The sequence below is a fragment of the Bos javanicus genome, chromosome 27 (assembly GCF_032452875.1).
Source record: "Bos javanicus breed banteng chromosome 27, ARS-OSU_banteng_1.0, whole genome shotgun sequence".
NCBI classification, from domain to species: Eukaryota; Metazoa; Chordata; class Mammalia; order Artiodactyla; family Bovidae; genus Bos; species Bos javanicus.
Genome location: NC_083894.1, coordinates 34,605,068 through 34,621,388, shown reverse-complemented (window position 1 = coordinate 34,621,388; position 16,321 = coordinate 34,605,068). Strand labels below are relative to the sequence as shown.

The following is a 16,321-nucleotide window of genomic DNA, read 5'->3' as shown; positions in this document are numbered from 1 at the left end:
TGTTGGCAAAGTAATGTCTCTGCTTTTGAATATGCTATCTAGGTTGGTCATAACTTTCCTTCCAAGGAGTAAACGTCTTTTAATTTCATGGCTGCAATCACCATCTTCAGTGATTTTGGAGCCCAAAAAATAAAGTCTGACACTGTTTCCACTGTTTCCCCATCTATTTCCCTTGAAGTGATGGGACCAGATGCCATGATCTTCGTTTTCTGAATGTTGAGCTTTAAGCCAACTTTTTCACTCTCCACTTTCACTTTCATCAAGAGGCTTTTTAGTTCCTCTTCACTTTCTGCCATAAGGGTGGTGTCATCTGCATATCTGAGGTTATTAATATTTCTCCTGGCAATCTTGATTCCAGATTGTGTTTCTTCCAGTCCAGCATTTCTCATGATATACTCTGCATAGAAGTTAAATAAACAGGGTGACAATACACAGCCTTGACGTACTCCTTTTCCTATTTGGAACCAGTCTGTTGTCCCATGTCCAGTTCTAACTGTTGCTTCCTGACCTGCATACAGATTTCTCAAGAGGCAGTTCAGGTGGTTGGCAACCTTAGGATGGGTTAAAAAAGCCTGTTTCTTTACCCCAGAGATGGGATTGCTGAAAATGGCATGACCATGGATCTTCGAATAGCAGCAGTCACTGTGGTGCTGTTCCAAATGATGTTGCTGTGAAATTTCTCTTCAGAACCATCCAAGGGAAATCTTCCCTTTGGGTAGCCAGGAGAGCTGCTCATGAGATGTCTCACCAAAGTCACTTTACTGCGGAAGGAGAGGGGCCTCGATGGATGGAAACTACTGGCTGAAGGGTGTTAGTGACCACCAGTCACTGAAGCATCCTGGCTTTGCCACAGCTGTACTCTCTGTAGGAGCCTTCCAAGCTAGCACCCTGGAACCAGACAGCAAAGCTGTCTTCCCGTGCTCACCAGCACCCCTTACTAGCAAAGCTTGCTCCATAGCAAAGGAAAAAATAAAATTAAGGGGCCCATATTCATTTGTACAAAGCAGGCAAAAGGTTAATTTGAAACTGAGTTGCAATGCATTAATAATCAACAGAGCCTTACCACTTAGACTATTCAGTTTCCATATGCATTCATTAAAAAAAATTTTTTTTTTTTGGCTGTGCCGGGTCTTCATTGTTGTGCAGGCTTTTCCCTAGCTGTGGCGAGAGAGGGCTTCTCTTTGTGGTGGTGGTGCGGGCTTCCCACTACTGCAGTTTCTCTTGTTGTGCAGCACAGGCTCTAGGGCACAGGCTCAATAGTTGTGGCACACAAGCTTAGTTGTTCCATGGCCTGTGGGATCTTCCCATACCAGGGATGGAACCTGCATCTCCTGCATTGGCAGGAGATTCTTTACCACTGAGCCAGCAGGGAAGCCCCCCATATGTATGTATTTGAACTCTGAAAAAGCAACAGAATCACCTATTTCTAGTTAACAACATTCAACCAAACTTTTCACAATTAAAGCAATTTTCATTATTCCACAAATTGATGAGACACACAATCACGTGTCATTGTGTCCATTGGTAGCAATATTAAGCTGTCCACAAATTGTTACAGTCCCTCTGAATACTGTGTTAACGTGAGGTTAAATTAACTTGTAAAGTTAACTTCCAACCACTTGTATGTAAGCTGATAATAGGAAGAGGGGGGGGAAGAAGAAAACTGTTGGTACGTACAGATAAAGATACATATGCATGTGACAAGCCAAAAGAACATATGCAAAGCTGCTAGTCTTCGCTTCTGTGATCAGTTATGATTGCTGTGTATGACTTCTTTTTCCCACCACCTGCTCCCCATTTCCATTGCTCTCAACAGGACATACCTAAGCTTCTTATGGATGTTTACCTAGCAGAAAAGCACAAATCTTCATTCCCAAAGGGTCTGCATCCTTAATCATATCTTATTTTGGTTACTGTTATATTCAAGTAAATTGAAGACATAGCACTTCTTTAAGCAACAGTTTTCCCTACTGTGTTCAGAGTCAGTCACTCCAGCCACTGGGTTAGCCTGCTCATTTGTACAGTGCCATTTGTACAGTAGCTCAAAATATCCAGGTGGAAGTTTCATCTTCCAAAGTAGTAGAATCATTATTGTGTCCCCGGGTGAATAAATTCCCCACTGTGGCTGGGAGCTAAAAGTTACTATGGTAGAAAGCAAAAAAGCTACAAAATAGTTATTAGGTATAATGTTGGGAAGGTGAGACTCCCATTTCAACACCTTATATCTGGACAAATGTATTGAAGCTCTCAGTGAAACTTGCCATATACTGGTCTCTGATGCAAACAGAACCCCAGCCTTTCAGAGTAATGTCTCCCAACTACCATGGTAAAAGTGTTCAGTAAGCTAGTCTACCTTTAAATTAGATCAGCCACTTCCAGATGATAGAATATACGGTTAGATATGTACATAAACCAATGGTGGTGGTGGTGATTTAGTTACTAAGTCGTGTCCGACTCATGGACTGTACTGGCCAGGCTTCTCTGTCCATGAGATTCCCCAGGTAAAAGTACTGGAGTGGGTGGCCATTTCCTTCTCCAGGGGATCTTCCTGACCCAGGGATCAAACCCGGGTCTCCAGCATTGCAGGCAGATTCTTTACTGACTGGGCTATGAGGGAAGCCCACATAAACCAATGGCTACACTTAATTCACTGAAAAATAAGTTTCTATATCAGACACAACAGTGTGCAGAAGCCATGGCAGTGGATAGGCTCTCTGTGAGTTCACAAGTGCTGATGCTAGAAGAGGCACCATGGACAGAGAAGGTAGTTTGTGCTTTTCTATAGATTTATCGATTTACCAGCATCATGTAATGTTGGCATATGATGATTCTTAGCACTCCCCAAATAATCCTGCTATAAGGGTGGTAGTAATACCCCACTTTTATTTCTGATTTTAGTAATTTTGTTCTTTTAGTAGTCAATGTATCTTAAGAATTGTCAATTTTAACTTTTCAAAGAGCCACCTTTTGCTTTCATTGATCTATTTATTCCTATTTAATTTTACTCTGCATTATTTCCTTTCTTCTGCTTAATTTAGATTTAGCTTGTTCTTTCTTTTCCTGAGTTATAGGTGGTTGGATTGGTATTACTTTATCTTTTTTAATTGTTAATATATGTGTCAATCTATATATATTTATCAAAAGCACTAACTTTCGCCACATCCTATACTTTTTAAGTATGGAGTTTCTTCATTTTTATTTTCCTCAAATATCTTCTGGTTTCATATTTGATTTCTCCTTTAATCCATGGGTTATTTAGAGATACGATGTTTGATTTCCACATGTCTGTGAGTTCATCCAAATGTTTTCTGTCAGTTATTTCTAAAAAAATGTCATTATTATCAGAAAGCATACTTTTACTAGTTCTGTACTTTTAAATTGAGGCTTTTTTAATGCATGAGCATATGATCTCTCCTGGAAAATATGTTCAGGTTAAGAAGAATGCGTATCTTGTTTTTCTTTGGCAGAGCATTTTACAGATGTCTTCTAGGTTTACTTTTGTTGTTGTTAAGTTACTCAGTCATGTCTGACTCTTTGCAGCCCCATGGACTGCAGCACGCCAGGCTTCCCTGTCCTTCACCATCTCCCTGCGTTTTCTCACATTCATGTCCATTGCATGGATGATTCCATCCAGACATCTCACCCTCTGTCATCCCCTCCTCCTCCTGCCTTCAATCTTTCCTAGAATCAGGTGTTTTCCAATGAGTCAGTTCCTTCATCAGGTGGCCAAAGTACTGGAGCTTTAGCTTCAGCATCAGTCCTTCCAGTGAACACCCAGGACTGATTGCCTTTAGGATGGACTGGTTGGATCTCCTTGCTGTCCTAGGGACTCTCAAGAGTCTTATCCAACATCACAGTTGAAAAGCATCAATTCTTTGGCACTCAGCTTTCTTTATGGTCCAACACTCACATCCATTCATGACTACTGGAAAAACCATAGCTTTGACTATACAGACCTTTGTTGACAAAGTGATATTTCTGCTTTTTAATTCACTGTCTAGGTTTGTCCTAGGTTTTCTTCCAAGGAGCAAGTGTCTTTGAATTTCATGGCTGCAGTCACCATCTGCAGTGATTCTGGAGCCCAAGAAAATAAAGTTTTTCACTGTTTCCTTTGTTTCCCCATATATTTGCCATGAAGTGGTGAGACCCAATGGCGTGATCTTCCTTTTGTGAATGTTGAGTTTTAAGCCAGCTTTTTCACTCTCCCCTTTCATCTTTATCAAGAGGCTCCTTAGTTCTTATTCACTTTATGCCATAAAGATTATGTCATCTGCGTATCTGAGGTTATTGATATTTCTCCCAGCAAGCTTGATTCCAGCTTGAGCTTCATCCATTTCACATGAAGTACTCTGCATAAAAGTACTCCACATAAAAGCAGAGAGATAATATACAGCCTTGATGTACTCCTTCCCCAATTTGGAACCTTCATTGTTCCATGTCCAGTTCAAACTGCCGCTTCTTCACCTGCATACAGGTTTCTCAGGAGGCGTGTAAGGTGGTCTGGCATTCCCATTTCTTTAAGAATTTTCCATAGTTTGTTGGATCCAAAGTCAAAGCCTTTATTGTAGTCAATGAAGAAGAAGTAGATGTTTTTCTGGAATGTTCTTGCTTTTTATATGATCCAACGGATGTTGGCATAAATTAACTGGGTTTCCTTAATGTATTTTTTAAAATCTTGTATTTCCTTGCTAATCTTCTACCTAGCTGTTCCATGGATCACTAAAAGTGGAATAGAAAGAAAAAGGAAGTCTTCAACTATAAGTTGAAGACTTATATCTACCAATTTTTAATGTACTATGGTGTTGTTACCTGTGTTGACAAGTGTTATATCTTCCTGATGTGTTGAACTTTGTATTATAAAATATTGCTCATTATCTACTAACATGTTTTTTGTTTTTAAAGTCTGTTTGTCTGATATACACTATAATGTTCGGTCGCTAGTTGCGTCCAACTCTTTGTGATCCCATGGACCAGTTTCCTCTGTCCATGGATTTCCCAGGCAAGAATACTGGAGTGGGTTGCCATTTCCTCCTCCAGGGGATCTTCAACCCCAGGAGACCCAGGAATTGAACCCATGTCTCCTGTATTGGCAGGCAGATTCTTTACCATCTGAGTCACCACCAGAGTAACTTGGTATAAATGTGGTCAATCCCATTTGCTCAAGATTGCTATTTGCATGATATTCTTTTTTATTCCTTTAATCAGTCTACGTCTTTGAAATTAAAGCCAGTTATCTAGTAACACTTTACAGTTGTGTCTTTTTTTTAACTTAATCTGACAACCTTTGCATTTATTTATTGGATTTATTTATTGGGGTTTATCATCTGAGCCACCAGGGAAGTCTCATGAACTCCTTATTGCCAAATTCAGACTTAAATTGAAGAAAGTAGGGAAAACCACTAGATGATTCAGATATGACCTAAATCAAATCCCTTTTGATTATACAATAGAAGTGAGAAATAGATTTCAGGGACTACATCTGATAGACAGGGTGCCTGATGAACTATGGACTGAGGTTCGTGACATTGTACAGGAGACAGGGATCAAGATCATCCCCATGGAAAAGAAATGCAAAAAAGCAAAATGGCTGTCTGAGGAGGCCTTACAAATAGCTGTGAAAAGAAGAGAAGCAAAAAGAAATGGAGAAAAGGAAAAATATAAGCATCTGAATGTAGAGTTCCAAAGAATAGCAAGGAGAGATAAGAAAGCCTTCCTCAGCGATCAATGCAAAGAGATAGAGGAAAACAACAGAATAGGAAAGACTAGAGATCTCTTCAAGAAAATTAGAGATACCAAGGGAATATTTCATGTAAAGATGGGCTCGATAAAGGACAGAAATGGTATGGACCTAACAGAAGCAGAAGATATTAAGAAGAGATGGCAAGAATACACAGAAGAACTGTACAAAAAAGATCTTCACGACCAAGATAATCACAATGGTATGATCATTCACCTAGAGCCAGACATCCTGGAATGAGAAGTCATGTGGGCCTTAGAAAGCATCACTACAAACAAAGCTAGTGGAGGTGATGGAATTCCAGTTGAGCTATTTCAAATCCTCAAAGAAGATGCTGTGAAAATGTTGTACTCAATGCCAGCAAATTTGGAAAACTCAGCAGTGGCCACAGGACTGGAAAAGGTCAGTTTTCATTCCAATCCCAAAGAAAGGCAATGCCAAAGAATGCTCAAACTACCGCACAATTGCACTCATCTCACACGCTAGTAAAGTAATGCTCAAAATTCTCCAAGCCGGGCTTCAGCAATACGTGAACTATGAACTTCCAAATGTTCAAGCTGGTTTTAGGAAAGGCAGAGGAACCAGAGATCAAATTGCCAACATCTGCTGGATCATGGAAAAAGGAAGAGACTTCCAGGAAAACATGTATTTCTGCTTTATTGACTATGCCAAAGCCTTTGACTGTGTGGATCACAAGAAACTGTGGAAAATTCTGAAAGAGATGGGAATACCAGACCACCTGATCTGCCTCTTGAGAAACCTGTATGCAGATCAGGAAGCAACAGTTAAAACTGGACATGGAACAGCAGACTGGTTCCAAATAGGAAAAGGAGAACATCAAGGCTGTATATTGTCATCCTGCTTAATTAACTTCTATGCAAACTACATCATGAGAAATGCTGGACTGGAAGAAACACAATCTGGAATCAAGATTGCCAGGAGAAATATCAATAACCTCAGATACGCAGATGACACCACCCTTATGGCAGAAAGTGAAGAAGAAATAAAGGGCCTCGTGAAGAAAGTGAAAGAGGAGAGTGAAAAAGTTGGCTTAAAGATCAACATTCAGAAAACGAAGATCATGGCATCTGGTCCCATCACGTCATGGGAAATAGATGGGGAAACAGTGGAAACAGTGTCAGACTTTATTTTTTTGGGCTCCGAAATCACTGCAGATGGTGACTGCAGCCATGAAATTAAAAGATGCTTACTCCTTGGAAGGAAAGTTATGACCAACCTAGATAGCATATTGAAAAGCAGAGACATTACTTTGCCAACAAAGGTCCGTCTAGTCAAGGCTATGGTTTTTCCAGTGGTCATGTATGGATGTGAGAGTTGGACTGTGAAGAAAGCTGAGCTCCGAAGAATTGATGCTTTTGAACTGTGGTGTTGGAGAAGACTCTTGAGAGTCCCTTGGACTGCAAGGAGATCCAACCAGTCCATCCTAAAGGAGATCAGTTCTGGGTGTTCATTGGAAGGACTGATGTTGAAGCTGAAACTCCAATACTTTGGCCGCCTCATGGGAAATGTTGACTCATTGGAAAAGACCCTGATGCTGGGAAGGATTGACAGCAGGAGGAGAAGGGGATGACAGAGGATGAAATGGTTGGATGGCATCACTGATTCAATGGCCATAGGTTTGGGTGGACTCTGGGGGTTGGTGATGGACAGGGAGACCTGGCGTGCTGAGGTTCATGGGGTCTCAAAGAGTCAGACACGACTGAGCGACTGAACTGAACTGATGCAATTTTAGATTTATATTACCTTAATTCCAGTGAGACACAGAGACATTTTTCCTATAAAACTGTTTATTTGCCCCTTCTATGGTATTATTGTTGTACATATTGCATCTATTAATGTACAATCCCAACAGTTCACTGTTACAGTTACTTTACTATCTGCAGTCCTTTCCTTAACCTAGTACTTCTTTGTTTCCACTCACCTTCTATATGCTGTTATCAGCAAATATATTCTATTTCTTGGACCAAATAATACGCTATATACATTTTGTGGGTTAGTCACTAAGTGGTGTCCAACTCTTGTGACCCCATGGACTATAGCTGCCAGGCTCCTCTGTCCATGGATTTCCCAGGCAAGAATACTGGGGTGGATTGCCCTTTCCTTCTCCAGGGGATCTTCCTGACTCAGGGATCAAACCTGGGTCTCCTGCATTGTAGGCAATGTCCTGCATTCAGGCAAATTCTTTACGAACTGAACCATCAGGGAAGCATATATACATATTACTTTACTTAATTGATTTTTAAATCAGTTAAGAGAATGAAAGGGAAAATATGCCTTTTTAAATTACATAGTATGCTTTTTAAATTACATAGTAACCTTCTTGAGTTCTCTTTGAAATTTTATGTGGATTTGAATTACTATCTGAGATCACTTACTTTCAACCTGAAGAATTTCCTTAAGTACTCCATGTAAGGCCGGGCAAGTAATAACAAAATCTCAATGTTTTTGTTCATATGGAAATCAATTTATTTTATTTTTAAACATTGCCTTGCTTGATATAGAACTCTTGAGTAATTTTTTTTTTCTTTAAGTACATTATGTTAGCCCTCTGCTTCCTAAACTTTGTAGTTTCTACAGAGAAGTCTGATACAAATATCACTGGAGTTCTCTTTTAAGGTAATTAGTTTTCTCATGCTGCTTTCAAGATTTGATTCTTTGATTTTTAATGTTTTTGCTTATGCGTCTGTTTATGGGTCTCTTTGTGTTTGTACTCTGAATTCATTGAGCTTTCAAAATGTGTGAATTAATTTTTCAGTAAATTTGGGAATTTATAATCCAATATAATCTACTCTGCCATTATAATAAAGTAATTTTTAATTCAATAAATTTGGAAGGTTTTGGATTTATTTATATTTTTATATTTACCTTGAAAAAATAAGTCAGAAGAATTTGAAAAAATAAGTTTTTGATGATTTTTTCCTTGATCCTAATGATAGGGGTTGTCATGTTTAATTTATAATAGAAAAGATCATGGAAATGTACTTATTCTTAGAAACTTTTAGGCACAATTTTGGAAAACTGAGGTTAAATGTCCATCAAATAATCTTATACATCTGTCTCGGAAATAGTAAGTGTTTGATGCATACAGTATATGTATATATGTTTTAAATATTTGAGAATAACATATTTAACATGAAGTATTCTAATAAAAATGTATATGTTTTTCTTTATTTTTCAGAACTTTTGCTACTACCAAGGATATATTGAAGGTTATCCGAATTCTATGGCGATCATCAGCACGTGTACTGGACTCAGGTTGTGATACATAATTTTATGGTTGCAAAATGGAGTTTTTAAGAAATAATTGTCAAATTTAGAAATTATATTCAGAAGTTTCATTTTTATTTTTAAATTTTTTATTGAAATACAGTTGATTTACAAAGTTATGTTAAATTCTACTGTACAGCAAAGTGAGTCGGGTACATGTGTGTGTGTATATCTATATATATACACTTATATATATATATATCCAATCTTCTTTAGATTATTCTCCTATATAGAATATTACAGAGTATTGAGTAAAGTTTCTTGTGCTATTCAGGAGGTTCTTATTGGTTATTTATTTTATATATAGTAGTGTATATATGTCAATTCGCATTTATCAATTTAATCCCTCCCTCCATCCATCCCCATCAGTAACCCTAAGTCTGCTTTCTACATCTGTGACTATTTCTGTTTTGTAAATATGCTCATTTGTAACATTTTTTTAAATTCCACGTATAAGTGGTATCAGATAATATTTGTCTTTCTCCAACCAGCTTCAATCAGTTATGACAATCTCTAGGTCCGTCCATGTTGCTACAAATGGCATTATTTCATCTTTTTCTGGCTTTTATGGCCTTTATATCCTTTTTATATACATCTTTCAATGTAGATATGTAACACATATTCTTTATTCATTCCTCTGTTAGTAGACATTTTGGTTGCTTCCATGTCCTGGCTGTTATAAATAGTGCTGCAATGAATATTGGGGCACATATATCTTTTCAAATTATGCTTTTCTTCAGATATCTACCCAAGGGTCAGATTGCTATGTCACATGGTAGCTCTATTTTTAGTTTTTTAAGGAGCTACCATACTGTTCTCCGTAGTGGCTGTACCAATTTATAATTTGACCAACAGTGTAGGAAGGTTCCCTTTCCTCCACCAGCATAATTTATCTGTACACTTTTTAATTATGGCTATTCTGAATAGTGTTAGGTGGTTCCTCATTGTAGTTTTGATTTTCATTTCTCTAATAATTAGTGATATTAAACATTTTTTAGTTTGAGTGAACTCTGGAAGCTGGTGATGGACAGGGAGGCCTGGCATGCTGCAATTCATGGTGTCACAAAGAGTCGGACACAACTGAGCCACTGAACTGATCTGAATAATTAGTGATATTAAACATTTTTTTCATGTGCCATATGTATATCGTCTTTGGAAAAATGTCTGTTTACATCTTCCACCCCTGTTTTTGATTAGTTTGTTGTGCTTTTTGTTATTGAGCTGCATGCACTGTTTATATATTTAAAAGATTAATACCTTGCAGATGTTTTCTCCTATTTTGTGAGCTTATGTTTTTGTTTTGTTGATGGTTTCTTTTGCTGTGCAAAATTTTTAAGTTATATTATGTTCCATTAATTTTTGATTTTATTTTCATTACTCTGAGAGGTGGATCAAAAAAGATCTTGCTTCAATTTATGCCAGAAAGTGTTTTTCCTGTGTTTTCCTCTAAGAGTATTATAGAATCCAGTTTTATATTCAGGTCTTTGATTCATTTTGAGTTTATTTTTGTGCATGGTATTAAAGAGTGCTCTAGTTTTATTCTTTTACATATAGCTGTCCAGTTTTCTTTTCCCCATCACCAGTTATTGAAGAGATTGTCTTTTCTCCATTGTATATCTTGCCTCCTTTTCATAGATTAGACGACCATAGGTCATAGGTTTAGCTCTGAAATTTCTATCCAGTTTCAATATTTCTATTATTGTGCCAATGCCATACTGTTTTGATGAGTGTAGCTTTGTAGTATATTCTGAAGTCAGGTAGCCTGATTCCTCCAGCCCAAGTTTTCTTTCTCATGATTGCTTTGGCCATTCAAGGTCTTTTGTGTTTTCATACAAATTTAAAATTTTTTTGTTCTAATTCTGTGAAAAATGCCACTGGGAATTTGATAGTGATTGCATTTAATCTGTAAATTACTTTGGATAGTATAGTCATTTTGACAATATTGATTCTTCAAATCTGAGAACATGGTATATCTCTACATCTGTTTGTGTCATCTTTGCTTTCTCTTATCAATATCTTAGAGCTTTCTGAGTACAGGTCTTTTGCCTCCTTAGATAGGTTTATTGCTAGTTACTTGGTACTTTTTTATATGATGGTAAGTAGATTGTTTCATTCATTTCTCTTTTGGATCTTGCATTGCTAATGTATAGAAGTGCAAGAGATTTTAGTGTATTAATTTTGTATCCTACAACTTTACCAAGTTCTTTAATGAGCTCTAGTAGTTTTCTGGTGGTATCTTTAGGATTTTCTGTGTATAGTACCATTAATCTGCAAACAGGACAATTTTACTTTTTTTCCAATTTGTACTCCTTTTATTTCTTTTTCTTCTCTGATTGTCCTGGCTAGGACTTCCAAAACTGTGTTGAATATAAGTGGTGAGAGTGGATATCCTTGTCTTGTTCCCGATCTTAGAGGAAATGCTTTCAGTTTTTCACTGTTGAGAATGACGTTTGCTGTGTGTTTGTCATATATGGCCTTTATTATGTTGAAGTATATTCCCTCTATGTTCACTTTTTGGAGTGTTTTTATCATAAATAAGTGCTGAGTTTTGTCAAAGCTTTTTCTGTGTGTGTTGAAATGATCATATGACTTTCCCTCTTCAGTTTGTTAATGTGGCATATCACAGTGATCAATTTACATATGTTGAGGAATCCTTCCATCCCTGTGATAAATCCCACTTGTTCATGGTGTATGATTATTTTAATGTGTTGTTGGATTCTGTTTGCTAGTATTTTGTTGAGGATTTCTGCATCCATTTTCATCAGTGATATTGGCCTTTAATATTCTTTATTTGTGACGTCATTGTCTGGCTTTGGTGTCATGGTGGTGATGGCCTCATAGAATGAGCTTCGGAGTGTTCCTTCTTCTGCAATTTTTTGGAATGATTTGGGAAGAATAGGTGTTAACTCTTCTCTAAATGCTTGAAATAATTCACCTGCTATGTTTTCCATCCCTGGCCTTTTGTTTGGAAGTTTTAATCACAGTTTCAATTTCAGTACTTGTCATTATTCTGTTCATATTTTCCATTTTTTTCTGGTTCACTCTTAGAAACCTGTATCCTTCTAAGAATTTGTCAACTTCTTCTGAGTTGTCCATTTTATTGGCATATAGTTGTTTGTAGCAACTTGTAGTGTCAGTTATAACTTCTTTTTCATTTCTAATTGTATTGATTTGAGTCCTCTTTTTTTTTCTTGATGAGTCTGGCTAAAGGTTTATTAATTTTGTTTATCCTCTCAATGAATCAGCTTTTAGTTTCATTGATCTTTGCAAAGTTTTAAAGTGAGGCATGGCTTATTATGAGAAACTGTCATTAGAAAAGCATGGTATAAAAGCTCTTGCAATGTCTCCTACTCCCCTCCTGAATTAAGGGTTTATTTTTAGTATACATGGAAACCATTAGTATTAATTATAGCTAGATAAATACCAACAGCATTACTACCACTCATTCCACTCAGTAAATCTGTGGATTCTTGGTAATGTTTTCCTACTTCACCACCCAAGGCTAAGACTGAAAGTAATCTACATACTATTAAAAAACTGATTGTTTCATTTTATTGACTTTAAGAAAAATGAATTATTTTATTTATTTGCTTACTTTTTGGAATTTGTAGGGGCTTACTACAGTTTGAAAATGTAAGTTATGGAATTGAGCCCTTGGAGCCTTCAATTGGTTTTGAACATATGGTTTATCAAATAAAACCTAGGGATTCAAGTTCTTCTGTATATACTGAGAGAGAAATTGAGCTAAGAGAAAAGCCCTATAAGATACAAAATGTAGAGGTGAGTGATCAATTGAGTAAACTATGTAGTTATTACTATGCAGCCATATAAACAATGTATTTTTTATGATAAACCAGTTGCTTACAAATTATTGAGAGAGAGTAAGACATATCAGACACTTCAGAGCTTGTGTTGTAAGCCTCAAAACTAGTCACTCAGTTTTGCAGAACTCCAAGCTGGCATTTTCCACCATTAATGGCATTTTCCCCCGTGATACGGACCTTTGTTGTCTGCAGATGCACTCCTGTCTCCATATCCATTATGTCTGAATTCTGATAAAATAAGCATGAGTGACATTCACATAAATACTGAAGACACCTATCTAGGACCCTGAGAAGAATCACAAGTGTCTTTTATGGCAACTGCCTTAGGGTAGGCCATTATACTGTCCTTATATCCTTATCCAGAGATGGAGAGACTTCTTCATTCAACAAAGACTCACCAGAGTTTAGAAGGTTAATGACTCCAGCTTCATCAGAGTTTCTCATACACCCACGTTCCAATTTTTAGGATCTTACTTCTTTCAGTAGACACCCTGTGAGGGTAGACGTTCAACCTGTGTTGCAGTCCATTCACTCACAAAGTGAGATTCTGTGTTTGGTTTTCAACAATCTCAGCTCCACAGCTACAATAGTTAAAACGGTGTCTTTCATGACAAACATTTCTTTTGAAAAGCAGAACCAACAAAATGTATGTATGTGTGTGTCTGCATGTATGGATACACACATATACATATATTTGATATAAATACAGAGAGAATGAGAAAATTTAAAGTAGACTGCATACTGGCAGGCTGGAGACCATGGAAAAGTTGTGTTCAAGTCTAAAGGCAGTCAGTTGGAAGGAATTTTTTTTAACTTTTTATTTTGTATTGGAGTATAGCTGATTAATATATTGTGATAGTTTCAGGTGGATAAGCAACGGGACTCAGCCATACTTACGTATGTTACCATTCTCCTCAAAACTTCCCCCACTGCCTGTCCAGGCTGCCACATAACATTGAGCAGAGTTTCCTGTGCTATACAGTAGGTCCTTGTTGGTTATCCATTTTAAATACAGAAATGTGTACATTCTTGCTTACAAAGTAGTCCTTGTTCTCTGTTAATACTTTCAACTGACCAGATGAGGTGCACACATATTATGAAGGATAATCTACTCCACTGAAAGTTCACCAATTTAAATGTTTATCTTATCCAAAATTATTTTCACATAAATATCCAGAATAATTTTTGGACGAATATCTGGGCATTTGTGGCCCAGTCAAGTTCACAGATAAAATTAACTATCATACCAGATTTACAAAATTTATTTCATATTTCCTCTAAAAGTTTTATTCTTTAATCTCTTACATTTCAATATATGATCCAACTTAATTTAATTTTTTGTAAAAAGGGAGGAAGGGCTCTAAATTCATCATTTTTCATATGCATATCTAGTTTTCCCAACACCATTTGTTGAAGAAACTCATCTTTTATTCACTGAATTTTCATGGCCCAGCCCTTTTATTTCAAAATCAGTTGACTATAGATTTAGGGGTTATTTCTGCACATGCAATAATATTCCATTGATCTTTATGTCTATTCCTATGCCAGAGTCACTTTTTATTTACTGCGATATTTTTGAAATAAGTTCTGAAATTAGTAAGCGTACATCCTTCAGTAGTGTTGTTTTTCAAGATTGTTTGGCTATTCTTGATGCTGTCAATTTCCAAATAAATGTTAGCATTCACTTATTTTCATTTCCCAAAAATGAAAGCTGAGATTGTGTTGATTCCGTGTTGTTTCAGTCCACTACCATGGAGTATAATGTTAATGGTGAAATAACATAAAAACTCCCCAGAATTTTCAACTCACTTTACTCTCTGATAAAATTCTCCTGCCTCTCTCTATGTATCACCTTCTCTCTCTTTTCTTTATACATTCATATTCTAGATAATGATATTTCCTGTGTTGTGCTCAGTTGCTCAGTCGTGTCCAACTTTTTGCGACCCCAGTAACCATAGCCTGCCAGGCTCCTCCATCCATGGGATTTTCCAGGCAAGAACAGTGGAGTGGGTTGCCATTTCCTTCTCCAGTATTTCCTGTGTTAAGTCTCAGGTTTTTGTTTGTCTTATATATTATCTTGTATATTTTTTCATGGCTTTATCTACAGTAATTTATAGATCTCCCACTCTCATTCCATTTTTTCTTAGTTATTGAGCTTATGTAGCACATGATAATTGCCCAAGCTAAACAAAATACACAAACACACACATTATCTATCTACCTACTTACATGTTTTTCTATCTGTATTGTCTGTCATCTATCAACATCTTCATGCCCTTCTCACTCCCTGAATATTCTTACCAGTGATCTTTGGCATCCTCTAATTTTAACTCTTTAGTCCAAATATATTGCAATTGGATTACTTAGCAGTGTTCTCTAGTCTTCTTCCCTAGATCCAATTCTTTAGTGTTTACTTTACCAAAGCAAATTTTCAGGTAATTGGTATCAACCTCATGTAACACATATCCAAGAAATTGGTTTTCTTTATTGACTACTTTCTTTTACTAAATAAAATAGCTTTTGAGGTCTTCTGAAATCTTAGCACCTGCCCACCTTTCCAATGCACACATTTCTTGGCATTATTTTATGCACTTTTGTCTTAAATTTCTAATTGTGTTTCTAAAATAGACAATGTATCTTTTCTCTTGAAAGTTTATTGTCCAGAAAATAAATGAATAAATTATTATCAACTAAATATCATCAGTCCTTATCCCAAAGATGAAAATAAATAAGGATTGCTTCAGGAAATGTGAGTCAGCTAACCCTCATGCTGGGCTTCCCAGGTGATGCAACAGTAAAGAACCCGCCTGCCAATCCAAGTGATGCAGGAGACACAGTTCGAACCCTCAGTCAGGAAAGTCCCCTGGAGAAGGAGATGGCAACCCATTCCTGTATTCTTGCCTGGGAAGTCCCATGGACAGAGGACAGAGGAGCCTGGCAGGCTGCAGCATGGGGTCACAAAAGAGTCAGACACGACTTAGCAACCAAGCAGCAGCATCAGTAGCAACTTACATTGATTAAAACAAAGAAATGACTTTGAATCCTTCAAATCATTAATATAACCCTAACACATTAATATAAATGCTTGTGTTTATCCTCCAGTAAAGTAGTGTCTTTTCCTTGTTTCATCCTAAATGACAGGATGGAGTCCTATAAGCAAAACTATCATGAAACATTTGGTGCTTACCTTTGGATGGAAATTATAATAAATCGGTTAGACTGTAAGGGGATTTCATTTGCATTGTTTTGGAAAAAAAAAAAAAACAAGTCTTCAAGGCTTTAAAAGAATTTTTAAAGGTGGAAAAAATGAATAATCATGCAGCCCTGAATTTGTTTTAATGACCTTATTAACTTTTTCCCTTTAAATTACTATAGTCTTCACTTTTCTCATCTTTGCTAAGTCCCAGATTAGTTATTCCCTCTTTATCGCTCCTCTTTATGTTAAGGAAAATGGTTTAAGTAGAATGTGATA

General features: G+C 36.8%; 1 protein-coding gene across 3 annotated transcripts in view; it reads left to right on the top strand.

Moving 5' to 3' along the window:
* LOC133240017 (disintegrin and metalloproteinase domain-containing protein 2) overlaps positions 1–16,321 on the top strand; it is a 102,694-nt gene that overhangs the window by 12,853 nt on the left and 73,520 nt on the right. For all 3 annotated transcript variants that reach the window (XM_061404531.1, XM_061404530.1, XM_061404533.1), the window contains 2 exons: positions 8,937–9,013; positions 12,637–12,805. In XM_061404531.1, the coding sequence (XP_061260515.1) occupies positions 8,937–9,013; positions 12,637–12,805 (246 nt within the window). The remainder of the gene's footprint in view (positions 1–8,936; positions 9,014–12,636; positions 12,806–16,321) is intronic.